Raw genomic sequence first — 13,968 nt, forward strand, 5'->3', positions numbered from 1 at the left:
CCGTGGCCTGGCCATATTGTAAGCAGAGAGGGGGGCACACAGCCCCCTTTCCCAAGTCAATGTCAGCCCGGGGGACCTCATACCCTGGGGCCCAGCCAATTAAAGTTGGGTGACTTTGTGCCCACCCAGGGCACCCACCATATTCTTGTTGGGGGCTGCAGGGGGAACCCCAAGGCCCCCACAGCTCCAGCAGGCTCCGTCTTCAGCAGCAGCCGACATTGCTCCCTCCCACAGGAAGCAGCTAAAAATGCTGCTCCCTGTGGGTGGGAACAGTATTCAGATCTGTTTCTCTGCCCACATCACTGCGGGCAGGGAAACAGATCTGAAGTCCGCTTCCAGCAGGTGGGGTGGGGGGCATTTTTCACGCTCCCGCCAGCTGGGAGCGTACTTCATGTTTGCTCTCGCTTGGCTGAAATTGCTCCTGTCAAGTGAGAGCGAGCACAGGTTTCCCTGCCTATGCCAATGGGGGCAGGGAAACCGCTATGTCCTGGGGGTGGGCAATAGGGACATAGCAGGAGCTGGCCCTGGGGTGTGGGTTCCCCAGAGCCATTAATGGCTCCAGGAGGGGGCTGCGTGGGCCCCTCCCTTTTTAGATTGCTGCCGGGCCACAGGGGATGGAGTCCCCAGGGCTCCTGTCCCAATTACTAAAATGGCCGGGACCCAGGGGATGCGGTCCCCGGGACAGAAAGCGGTTCAGGGAGGGGGGCTGTGTGCCCCCTTCCTTTTTCAACTTTGGCACGGCCTCAGGGGATGGGGTTCCTGGTATGGGTGGACGGTAAGCTCCACTCCAGCTACAGAGCTCCCTGAGTTTTGCCAAACGTCACCCCAAAGTTCTCCATTCTTCAGCTCACTTAGTTCATAAGCTTGAGCTCACTCTGCGTCCCTGTTGGCTGATGCATTCAGCTAATTTCCTCACTCAGCTCTGAGTCCCAGGCTTTAATCAGCCCATTCTCCCTTGGATCACACGTTTGCTCTTTCTCTTCTCACCTGTATCTGTCATTTAGCTTCTGGGCCACGCCTAATCCCGACCAATCTCTGTTTTGGTTTTGAACCCGCCCCCTGGTGACTCTGGAGCTTACGCATGTTCTGTTAGCTGTAGCAGCACATTTCTGACCCCTGTCCCCGCAACACGGCGGCAGCTCAGGGAGGGGGAGTCAGGGAAGGATTCATGACAGCGGCGGCCCCGCTTTCCCTGCTGCCCAGCCACCCTACCCACAGCTACAGTCTCAGACCCCTAGCTGCCTGTGGGCTGCAGTGGCTACCACACCCTGCAACACACGGCTCACAGTCTGGACCAGGCAATGGAGGAGGTGGTTAACTCGACCATCCTCAGCTTGATCGGCCACAACTGCGTGATTTCCATGGGGGTGGCTACGACTTGAAGGAGAGTTGGACACTACACAAGCAGGTGCACTTGGAAGTTGTAGGTTCCTGTTGAAATGGTTGAGCCATGCTTTATGCTTATCAACAAGAATTGTTGGTGCATGGATATTTCGGATTGCCCTGTTTGTGCACTTCACAGTCCAATAAATTGCGGCAGATATCTGATAATAGCAGTGGCCCATTGGGTGGTGGTGTTGGCCTTGTTATCAATTATCAGGTGATGCACTCTAGCATGACAGTCCATACAATATCCGCCTATCAGTTGTCTGATTGCATATCAGTTAGCTTTTGTTTTAAGCCTATTTAATGTGTCACCATTATACAGCTGTTTCTTTACGTTGGCCATTACCAAGGCTTGTGCTAAGTATTTCAACAGTTAGACATTTGTTTTCCCCCCAAAGCAAAACAAAAAACACTTTTCCTATGGAAACTAGGTTCTAATTATGAGTGCCTAGTAGCGAATGACAGTAGGTAATATAATACAACGGTGACAATGTTGACAAAATTCTATGTGCACATTCTACAGCTGTGTTCAGAGTCAGTAAGCAGTGCATTTTAAGGATGTTTTGTACAAAAAAACACTACCATATACTGTTTTTTTTAATTGTAAATACAATATTATGCTTTAATACATTATCTTCAAATCTTATATATTTTTTTATCCTGGATCAAAACGGAACAATATTCTTTTTAACAAAAAAAAGTAGGATTCTATTTTTTAATTTAACTTTAAGTAATGAATTCTAAATTAATGTACTACCTAACCTTTGCCCCTATATTTACATTATTAATTGTCCAAAAATCGGATAAAAAAATCTATGTATAGAATGCAATATAAGTAAGATGCTCCAGTTAAATTACTACCCACCCTTTGCACTTATATCACTTAATTAACCCATTCATAAATAGAACACAATTTCTTAAAATATACTTAACATAAATTAAATTAATTTAAACAAAAATTGCATGGTTATTTGAATTTTCTGATACTTAATGGTTTCTAATTAAATTACTCAACACCCTTACCTCTTAACAATTTAATTACCCATTCTTAAATTGCTTGAACTTCAAATAAATATTAATTTAATCACCTGTTCTACAACGTAATGATCATCTAATAAATATTACATGTTACATACAGTTACTGTCCACCCTGTGCCCCCATATTATTTATTTGGTCCATTTCAACTCAACTGTGAAAGAATTGCTGCAAGAAAAGAAACAATAATACATTAGAAAAATGTAATTTTTATAGACGTTTCTTCTCACACTTTGCGCCATGGCACTTTAATAATCCCAGAATAAATAGAATCAAATTAGTATTCAGATAAATCAGAAATGCTTAATTATCTGGATTGCTTCCCACTCTTTGCCTCATATCACTTTTTGAACCTTATTGTAAACTTAATGATATTATTTAAGTAGAACACATTCCTCCCTTAACTAGAATACACCATAGTTAAAAACATTATTGACAGTGAAAGCATGCAAAAAAATGAAATAAAATTGCATTGTAAAAATGTGATGGAACTGTAAGTCTAGGTAAATGAATCATTGTAAAGTTAGCACACCTTTCTGAGGAACTTGTAATGAAGGTCTTGCAGAGTACTGACATGAGGGGCATAGACAACTTCAGCATTGGACAATGGCGCCATCCATTGGCCTCAAAGGATAATACACAGTAGCAGATATTTTGAGACTTTCCCATGCTCGATTGCAACAAGGCAGTAAGGGTTTCTTCTGAAATCAGAGAATGAGGCTGCAGGGCAAGGATAACACTTATTTGGGTAAAATTCCAGCTTAATTTGTGTAATGTCAGACGCACACACAAACACCCACAGATGTTGTTACATTTCTCTTGGTCTCTGGGTTGGGAAGGTCAGAAGATGCTACCCATTAGATTACTGTATATTTCAGCTCTTAAATCAGAAATTCTGGGTATATCAAAACAGTACTTATATAAACTTAAAGGTCCTTTCCATTCTTAACGCATGGTTGATTGAATCATTCATTTATTCCATTTTTATCATAGCTATCTGCTGTAGTCTTTCACCAAAGTCCAAAAATACATGCATTTAAAACCATAAAACACAAAATCATCTACACCCAAAAATGTCAAGGAAGCAGAATCATGGGTCTTCTCGTGTTCTCTACTCCGAAAGGTGCTTTCCCTCTTGTGAACATTTGAGCACGTGATGTCTGAGGCTGGCAGTCACTGAGTTTGAGGATAAATGCAACCTCGCATTTATTCCATTGAAACTTGACAATTATCCCTTCACTAGCAACTGTTTGCAAATCAGTGAAATGAAAGCTCCTCGGCCCATTGCTAAGCCACGCCCTCTTTTTGCACAACAGACAGTGGCATAGCAAGCTGAGCATAAGCCCTAACACAAGCAAGCAAAATGGGCCTACCTGCTGTCTGGGCGGGTAGTAAAGCAGAGCCGCAGCTGGGGTGTAGCAGGACCTCCAAACACCTGGCTGCATATCTATGAGATTTGGTGCAGCGCAGCAGCTGACCTTGCAGCGCTACCCTACGCTACAGCGAAAGGGCAGGAATGCGCCGTATTATACAATGCAGTGTATTCCTGTCCATTCCCCCTGCGCTGGAGTCGTTTTAACAGCCCAGCGCCAACGCAGGTGCCCTTGTACCCTGGTGCAAGGGTATCTGACTTGCAGGCCGGATTGTTTTTGTGCAGGAAGGGGCATCTTTCTGCACAAACACAATCTTGCAAAATGCAGCACACATGGGAAGAGGAAAAAGCTGAGAAGAAATAGTGATGTTTCTCCTCATTTTAGTTTTGGCACATCCTCAGGTTTACAAGGTCTTGTAAATCTGGGGATGTGTGAAAATCCATGGGTGTTGTGTGGGAACACCCACTGCAACACCCATAGAACGCCTCCTTAGCGCAGAGTAAGGCAACGCAGCAATTTGTGCTGCCTTGCCTGATTCCATATTTATGAGGCCATTCAAAGCCATACAAAGTGGCTTTGCGTAACTTCATAAATATAATTTTTGTGGATTGCACCACCATTGCACAAAAAGTGACAGAACGGTGGCACACGGGTCTCATAAATATGAGCCCTGGAACTTATTTCAACATCTCCAGTCATCAAGACTAGGACTCAACCATGGCAGTACTCTTTCAGACGCACCATCTTCAGTCACTTTGACTAGCACATGAAAAACAATTTTTGTAACTGACTCTAGACTTTGACCACTTAACCTTTAGTCACTTTCAGTCTAGGACCCGTCCTGACCATCTACAGTCCTCAGATCTTTTTTAACTGGCACTAGAATCTTTCAAGGATGTCTTCAGTTATTAAAACCGATTAATTTATCTTACTGAGCCTAGGGCCTGCCTTGACTAAATTCTGCAAAAACAACAAGGTGGTGGAAGGAATGCTTGAATTAATTTCATCCACTGACAATTGCTCTGGGCCGCATTTCAGGCCATAATTTTTCACCCACTGTGCCATTTTAGACAGAGGCCCTCCTTGTGCAAATCAGTCTTGGTCCTGCTCCAGTAGGAACAGTCGAACCCGAACTGCCAGGTGAGGACCCAAGCAACCCAAGACCGGTTTCAAAGTAGTGCATCTTCAGACCCTGAATCTGGAATATGGGCAGACCAGTTTCAGTCACTGAATCTGAAGCATGGCAAGATCCCCTTCAGCCACTGAGAGTTTAGCTAGAACGTTCTTTGACAATCTTCTGAGCAATCTGTCTTCAGTCACTGAAGAGAAATAGGTTAAAGACTGTTTTGGGCTGGATTTAGATCTTAGCGGAGGGAATGCTCTTTCACAAACGTGACGGATATCTCATCCACCCTGTTATGACCTCCATAGGATATCATGGGATCGCAATAAGACAGACGGGATATCTGCCACGTTTGTGACAGAGTATTCCCCTCCACCAGGATCTAAATCAGGCCCTTGGCCACTTTCTTTCCATCCTGTTGATCAAAGCCCCACCATGGGCTGTCTTGGGGGATCCAGAAATCTCCCCGGTAATTACTGGGATTATTAACACCTACTCAAGTTTTTGTATACTCGTTTTTGCTCATTCAGTTTCCACAGATCATCATTGGGGTAAAGAAGAGGTCAGGAGGGAAGGTTTAACTGGTCAGTGGGAGGGCAGAAGTCTGCTCACCGGAATCATAAAGTTCCATGTTGTGGAAATATATAAGGTTCGAACCCTTAGTGGTACACATAAGTGGGAATTCCGAGCCAAGCCCCAGTTCCAAGATGTCAGGTCTTTTCTTTGCTGTGGTTCTGTGCACATCTAAGCAAACCGCAGGGATATACTTCTACTTTCACGCTAAGGTATGTGCTGTCAGTGATGCTCAGTTATTCGTACAATCCATGGACTTGGGTCAAATTGTCACAGTAGGAGATCAGGCAGTGCATGGCCCTGCAGTGTTGTGTTTTGATTGGCTGCCTGGATACAGATCCTTGAGCCTGTTTGTAATGTGGCCCTCAGGTTGACCAAACTACTCAAGCAGTTTGAATATGTTAGTCTTCATGACATCAGGACGCAAAGAAGCCAGTTTGGTGCTCTCTTTGGACAAATGGATGATTGAACCTTGATGCTCCCAGATCTGTTTCTCTGACGCTTGTTCATCCCAGAGAACATTATCTTTGGTCAGGATTGTTGGACGAGGACAATCAAGAAGCAGCAGAGTCAGGCATGGGAGGTTGATGCAGATGCCTCCTGACCTACAGAAACATTAGCATATTTTAGAATGTCCTGATGTATCTAAAAGGCTGCTAAGGCTGAGGAAGAGTCAGTCACAACACCACTCACAATAGCAGTTGTTCTTTTTGTCACAGAGAAAGTAATTTGTAGAGAGTTGTCCCTCTGATGACCAGTGAAGAACTAAATGAACCAACCAGCTAATGTGTCTGGCTAGAGATATGCATGTGGATGCTACTGACCTGATTCTTGTCTTGCTAGTTCTGACCAGGCCCAGCGACCTCATGCTGCATCCCCCCCCACACAGATGCAAGAGACTGATAATACTATTGAAACTGTGATGTGGAATTATTGAAGGCTTGATCGCCTCACAATACTCACTGACTTGTGACTGGGGTATCACTGGCAGGGCTCATTGTGTTATTGGTTCCTTTCTTGGTTTATAGCGTGTGGCTCTTTTTGTGTCCCCCCCCAGGGTTTTCTGAAGCTCAAGTGGTCTCGGTTCTACCGCGTCCTCTTCACCCGCTCCTGCGCCATTCTGCCCACCATCCTGGTGGCTGCTTTCCAAGATATGAACCACTTGACGGAGCTGAACGACCTTATGAATGTGTTGCAGAGCATTCTGGTGAGTCTCCTGGCCTCAGTGCCCATTGTCTATATGTGTGGCACCTCCATTCATCATCAGCAAAAATAGTGCCTCTGGCCCATCACCAATGAATACTGGCACTTTCTCTTTATTGCAGAAAATAGTGGTTCCTCAGTTGCATTGCTAATGCATGCTGGCGCCTCCCGTTTATTGCCTAATAATGCTGGTACCTCGCCTTTATTGCTGTCAATATCACCATGTCCTGTCTGCTGCATGTGCAGGCTGACGTCTCCTGTAATTCCTATCAATATTACCACATCTTGTCCGAAGCATGTCCACGCTGGTGCCTCCTGTCATTAATACCAATATTACCATATTCTGTCCATTGCATGTGCACGCTGAGGCCACCTGTTAGTACTATCGATATTGCCACATTGTAGGAAAGTACCCTCTTTCTTGGCATGGTTACCCCCTTTTTCTGTCTGATGTCAGTGTGTTTGACTGTGTTCACTGGGATGCTGCTAACCAGGATCCCAGTGATTATGCTCTCTATCCCAAAACTCTGTTTTTCATCCACAATTGGCACACTGGTGCCCCATTATTAGTCCCTAGTATATGGTGGCTAGGTACCTAGGGCATTGGGGTTTCAGGGGATCCCTATGGGCTGCAGCATATATTTTTCCACCCATAGGGAGCACAAGCAAAGGTTTATGCAGGACTGCCATTGCAGCCTGCGTGAAAAGGTGCACGCACCCTTTCACTGCCACTTTTCACTGCACCAGGTCACTTATAAGTCACCCCTATGGAAGGCCTTCCAGCCCAGAGATCAGGATGCAAAGTGCCTGTGTCTGAGGGCACCCCTGCACCAGCAGAGGTACCCCTACGAACTCCAGGCCCATTTTCCTGGACCTCGTAAGTGCGAGGACACTATTTTATGCGTGTACTGGACATAGGACAATACCTGTGTCCAGCTACATAATGGTATCTCCGAACATAGGCATGTTTTTTATCAAACATGTTGGAATCATACACCCATGCTTTTGCAAGCATTGGTTGTATGATCCCATGCACTCTGGGGGCTCCTTAGAGGACCCTCGGTATTGCCATTACAGCCTTCTGAGGATTTCCCAGCAGCCCAAGCTGCTGCTGCCTTCCAGACATATTACTGCCCCCCTGTTGTTGAGAAGCTCGAGCCCAGGAAGGAAGAACAAAGGATTTCCTTTGGAAATAGGTGTTACAGGCTTGGGAGGGGTAGCCTCTCCAAGCCACTGGCAATGCTTTGAAGGGCACATTTGGTGCCCTCCTTGCATAAACCAGTCACCATCGGTTCAGAGACCCCCCAGTCCCTGCTCTGGCACGAAACTGGACAAAGGAAAGGGGAGTGACCCCTCCCCTGTCCATCACCACCCCAGGGGTGGTGCTCAAAGCTCCTCCAGAGGGTCCCTGGGTTTTGCCATCTTGGACTGAAGGGTGGCAGGAAACTCTGGGCGCATCTGAGTGGCCAGTGCCAGCAGGTGACGTCAGAGCCCCCTCCTGATAGGTGGTCACCCAGCTGGGTGACCAATCCCCCTTTCAGGGCTATTTAGGGTCTCTTTCTTGGGTGGTTCCTCAGATTCGGATTGCAAGACTCCAGCAGGATTCCTCTGCACCCTCCAATTCAACTTCTGACCGAAGAAACTGCATCTGTACGCTTCAGGACCCGGCAAGCTGCAACAAAGAAGCAAGATGCCTTCTGAAACATAGTATCCATGGCTCCTTCCAGCAACTACAACATTTCCCCGGTCATGCATCCTCTGAAGTTCTGAAGACAGCCCGTCTTCAGCCTGCATCAGAAGGAAGAAGGAATGTCTCTTGAGGTGAAGGAGTCACTTCCCTGCTTCAGGAGGCACCAACTGTATTGAAGACTGGCTGTGTGGATCCTCTCTCCTGATGAGTTGCATTGATCCTGCATCACAGGTGGTGGACTGAAGTGGTCCCGACGGTCCTCTCTTCCAGCTGTTCAACTTGGGTGGAGATAAGCCCTTGCCTGCCCACGCAGGACAGTACCCCCAGGCACCTCGTCCCTTTCAGCTGCCAAGGCTTGTTGGCAACTTCTCCACAAGATCTTCAGGCATCTTGAAGCTCTGGCCCTCAGCATTCCATCCTGTGAAGTACAGCTTCCTGAGTGGTTCCTCTTTGTCGTAGTGCTGCGTGGGTCTCTTCCTCAACCTTCGTGTCCCCGTCCTGTGGGTGCTTCCTGGGCTTCTGTGAGCTATGTTGCTGAGGGACCCCTCTGACTTCCCCTCCTGCGTAGAGTCCAACTGGTCCTTCCTGGTCCCTGGCAGCTCCACTTTCTGCTAACCACAAGTTTTGCATGTGCCAAGGCTTGTTGGCGGAATCCGAAGTCGCCAACCCAACTGCAATACTCCTTTTGAGGTGGGACATCACTTGCATCCTCAAGGAACTCAACTTCGTCTTCTTGGGTGCAGTGCTGACTCTCCTTCTTCCACATCGACTCACTTATTGCACCGTCAGTCTGCTGGGTAGGGGCTCCTGCCCCTCCTGGACTATTCTGTGCTTCATGGACTTGGTCCCCTTCTTCCACAGGTCCGTTGGTCCAGGAATCCACTGTTGGTTTCTTGCAGTCTCTTCTGGGTTTTGCATAATTCTTATTTTCTTCTCTGTGTGTGTTCTAGGAAACTTACTGTGATGTCTTCCTGCTTTCCTAGTACTTACCTTTAGGCTTTCTTAGTACTCCAAGCTCCCCTCTACACACTAGACTTACGTAGGTGAGAGACCGACTTTCACATTCCAATTTTTTAGTATATGTTTTGTGCTCCCCCTTGGCCTATTTCTCTCTATTGTGATTTACAGCAATTGAACTGTTTTCTATCTGTTTTTATGCCTATTTCTGCATACTAGTGTATATAATTTGTGTAATACTTACCTCCTAAGGGAGTATAGCCTCTATGGTATTTTTGGTATCTGTGTCACCAAAATAAAGTACCTTTAATTTTGTAACACTGAGTGTTTTCTTTCATGTGTGTGAGTACTGTGTGACTACAGTGATATTGCATGAGCTTTGCATATCTCCTAGCTAAGCCTTCGCTACTAATCCACAGCTACCTCTAGAGAGCCTGGCTTCTAGACACTGACTACAGTTCACTAATAAGGGATACCTGGTATAAGGTGTAAGTATCATAGGTACCCACCACACCGCAGGCCAGCCTCCTACACACATCCTGTCCATTGCATGTGCATGCTGGTGCCTGTTGTTATTGCTATCAATATTACCACGTCCTGTCCGTTGCATGTGCACGCTGACGCCTCCTGTAATTGATATCGATATTACCACCCCCTGTCCGTTGCATGTGCACGCTGGCACATCCTGTTATTTCTATCAAGATATTTCCATGTCCTGTCCGTTGCATATCCACGCTGCTGCCTGATGTTACTGCTATCAATATTACCACATCCTGTCCGTTGCATGTGCACTCTGACGCCTCCTGTAATTGATATTGATATTACCACGCCCAGTCCGTTGCATGGCCATGCTGGTGCCCCCTGTTATTGCTATCAATATTACCACCTCCCTGTCCGTTGCATGTGCACGCTGGCACATCCTGTTATTTCTATCAAGATATTTCCATGTCCTGTCCGTTGCATATCCGCGCTGGGGCCTGATCTTACTGCTATCAATATTACCACGTCCTGTCCGCTGCATGTCCACACTGGCATCTCCTGTTATTGCTATCAATATTACCACATCCTGTCCATTGCATGTCCATGCTGGCGCCTTCTGTTACCGCTATCAATATTACCACGTCCTATGTGTTGCAAGTGCACGCTGATGCCTCCTGTTACCACTATCAATATTACCACGTCCTGCCTGTTGCATGTGCACGCTGATGCCTTCTGTTACCGTTATCAATATTACCACGTCCTATGTGTTGCATGTGCACGCTGATGCCTCCTGTTACCACTATCAATATTACCACGTCCTGCCTGTTGCATGTGCACGCTGATGCCTCCTGTTATCACTATCAATATTACCACGTCCTGCCAGTTGCATGTGCACGCTGATGCCTCCTGTTACCGCTATCAGTATTAACACGTCCTATCTGTTGCATGTACACGCTGATGCCTCCTGTTACCGCTATCAATATTACCACGTCCTATCTGTTGCATGTGCACGCTGATGCCTCCTGTTACCGCTATCAATATTACCACGTCCTATGTGTTGCATGTCCATGTTGGCGCCTTCTGTTACCGCTAGCAATATTACCACGTCCTATCTGTTGCATGTGCATGCTGATGCCTCCTGTTACCGCTATCAGTATTACCATGTCCTATCTGTTGCATGTGCACGCTGATGCCTCCTGTTACCGCTATCAATATTACCACGTCCTGCCTGCTGCATGTGCACGCTCACTCCCCCTGTTATTGCTATCAGCATTACCACGTCCTGTCCGAGCCAGTGGGGTAACGCTTCACCACTGCGAAGGCGCCGCCCCAAGTAAAATAAGTAGAATTGGGTTGGCCAGTAGTAACATTTTTCATTCCAGGACTTGCATAACTGAAGCGGGGTTGAAGGACGAAATAAAGACCACAATTACTATTGCTGAGTAATATTGTTGACTATTATCATGGTGTAAAAGGATTTTACACATTTTGACCTTTGCTGCTCTCTCCCCCAGCTGCCCTTCGCTCTCTTCCCGATTCTGACCTTCACGAGCATGCGGCCCCTGATGCACGACTTCACCAACGGGATGTAAGTAGAGTGAAGAGAGGGATGCAGGGAACGGGGGGCAGTCCTGCCAATACCACGCATCACGGGTTAGAGTAACGCATTTTAGTGCTGGATAGAGATTTTTTAAGGCATGGGCAAAGTGGCCTCTGGCACAGGGCCCAGCTTTTCAGGGGGCCCCCATAGAGCCAGCTCTGTTGGGAAGAGTCTGGTTCTAATGACCTTGAATAATTCTCAAACTGATTGTTTTAGATCCCGTTTTCCTTTATTTTAAATGCAGATAATGTGTGAGAGTCTTTTACAGACATTTTGCAGAGAAATACTATGCTTCGCTTGCATGTACCATCCTTAAGATTTTTTGGTTTCAGATCAACCAGGACCTCACATATGACAAACGAGAGGGGTCACAGAGATTATTTGCAGTAATATTAGTGAGCTGCTGCTGTGTTACAATAGTGAAAGAACATGTCACTATCCCAGAACATTAGATGTAAACACATTTATAATTTGGAGGAGTGCCCCTGTGCACTGTCAGTGATGTGGACAAAGAGGGCACAAAAGTGGATAATAAATCCAAAGCTGTTCCAAATAGGGGCCACCAAAATAGGTTTGGCCCAGGGCCCCCAAAATCCTTAAGATCGTGCTGATGTATGCATCACGGCACAAAAAACGCTAGCTCCTAGTATGCCAGAGGAGGCGCTACAGCTTAAGTTCTAGTGGTGGTTCTGGGTAGCCAACCAGTGCTAGCAGAGCCCAGGTCAAGGAGAGCTGGGTCTCCATAGAGGCCGTCTGAGCCTGGGCCTGGTCATGTTATGTACTCTAATGAAACTCCTATACAGTACCCACTACCTGCTGTCCAGGGACCCGGCCCGCCCTCCTCAACCACAACTGCACAAGTGGAGACAGCAGCACGCAGTGACACTGGACACATGTACCACTAACATTTTACTTAAGTTGCCACAAGTCAGGCCAACATTGGGGGAGGTCAATTACTTTTTGCACCCCCCATCACTGGCATATTTGTTTCTTAAAAATAAAAGCACACACTCATGTATGAATGAGGCATTTGCATTATATCAAACCAGATTAATAAATGATCTTTTAACATTCCTGTTTCTGTTAACTTAGTCAGCCTGCTATCCAGGTGTGGCGGAACAGGTATTTGCAGATTTAAGCTGTCTGAGAATCTGCGGTTTTGCTTTCTGCTTGGAAGTTATGTCTATTAATAAGCACATTTTCACTCTCCCTCGTTGGGGATAATTTTATGAGGTATGGGTTTAGGTTTGAACTGAATGACTCTTTATTATTCTGTAATACCGAATTCCTTAGGATAATGTGAACAAGGAGTTATGCAATTCCTTGGCTTTAGGTCTCGAAGCCTGTGCAAGAGGGTCTCCTCGGCTGCCCCACGCACCCCCTCATGTCTTCCCTAGCACATGGGCAATCAGGTGCATTCACTCTGCTTTTTCTGCCTTTTTCTCTTTTTTTTCTCTTGTTTTTCCTTTATTTCATTTTCCTTTCTCCCCTCTTTCCTCAGCCCCCCCACCCCTGCAAAGCACCTTTCCTGCCCTTCCACTTCCCAGCTGACTGCTCCCCTCAGCCTCCTCCCCTTCTTAATGGCGGCCGCAGTGCTGTTAGAGGGCGTCTGCTGCCCTCCCAAGCTCCTCTGGCTATTACTGCTGCCTCTGCCTTTTGCTGGGACGAACTGAGTCTCCTGACTCAGTTCGAGGCCCTCCTCCACCCGCAGGCTCATCCCGGCGCCTCATCCCTAGTGGTCTAGTGGCCATCTCAAGTAAATATTTTTTTCTCTCTGTCATTCTTTCACTCTTGCTTTTCCGCCTTGTCTCTTTTTTTCTCTTGTTTTTCCTTTATTCCTTTTTCATTTTTCCCCTCTTTCCTCTGCCCATCACCCCCCGCAAAGCACCTTTCCCACCTTCCTGCCTCCCAGATGACCGCTCCCCCTACCCCTCTCCCCTTCTTAATGGTGGATGCGTGCAGCGGGCGCACCACTGGCGCGCCAAAGGCAAGCCCGTCTGCGCCTGGACCGCGCCCAGCCACGAACCCTGGATCTCCGTTAAACCACCCCCTGGACTGCCTCCATTACGACTCCGAGACCCTCCTCCGCCTCAACACCAGACGTCTCAATAACTGCTGCACCATCTCCCCCAAGGACACCCATGGACCTTTCACCTGCAGGAACTGCAACTTCAGCATCAGCCTCAACAAACCGAAGGTACTCTCCACACACAAAGATACCAACAACCTCCACAACCCCATCAACTGCCCGCTCCTGAACATCCGCTCCCTCCACAAACACGCCACTCAACTCTGGGACCTGATCAATACCGCCCGACTGGACATCGCCTTCCTTACTGAGACCTGGACTAAACCCACCTCGGGTCCAGCCATCGCCATCTCCATCTCCATTCCCGACGGTTACAGCATCCTAAGGAGGGACCTCCCTCCCGCCCGGGCGGAGGACTCGCCATCGTACACAAGTCCTCACTACGTGTCAAGGCTGTCCCAGAAGAACACTGCAACACCATGGAACACCTTCACTTCCTGGTCCACTCCAACTACATC

General features: G+C 47.1%; 1 protein-coding gene across 1 annotated transcript in view; it reads left to right on the forward strand.

The window, feature by feature from the left end:
- The window catches only part of SLC11A1 (solute carrier family 11 member 1), a 141,395-nt gene that overhangs the window by 97,027 nt on the left and 30,400 nt on the right, over positions 1-13,968 (forward strand). The window contains exons 12-13 of the mRNA XM_069227100.1: positions 6,549-6,698; positions 11,336-11,409. Of these exons, the coding sequence (XP_069083201.1) occupies positions 6,549-6,698; positions 11,336-11,409 (224 nt within the window). The remainder of the gene's footprint in view (positions 1-6,548; positions 6,699-11,335; positions 11,410-13,968) is intronic.

The sequence above is a fragment of the Pleurodeles waltl genome, chromosome 3_2 (genome assembly GCF_031143425.1).
Source record: "Pleurodeles waltl isolate 20211129_DDA chromosome 3_2, aPleWal1.hap1.20221129, whole genome shotgun sequence".
NCBI lineage: Eukaryota > Metazoa > Chordata > Amphibia > Caudata > Salamandridae > Pleurodeles > Pleurodeles waltl.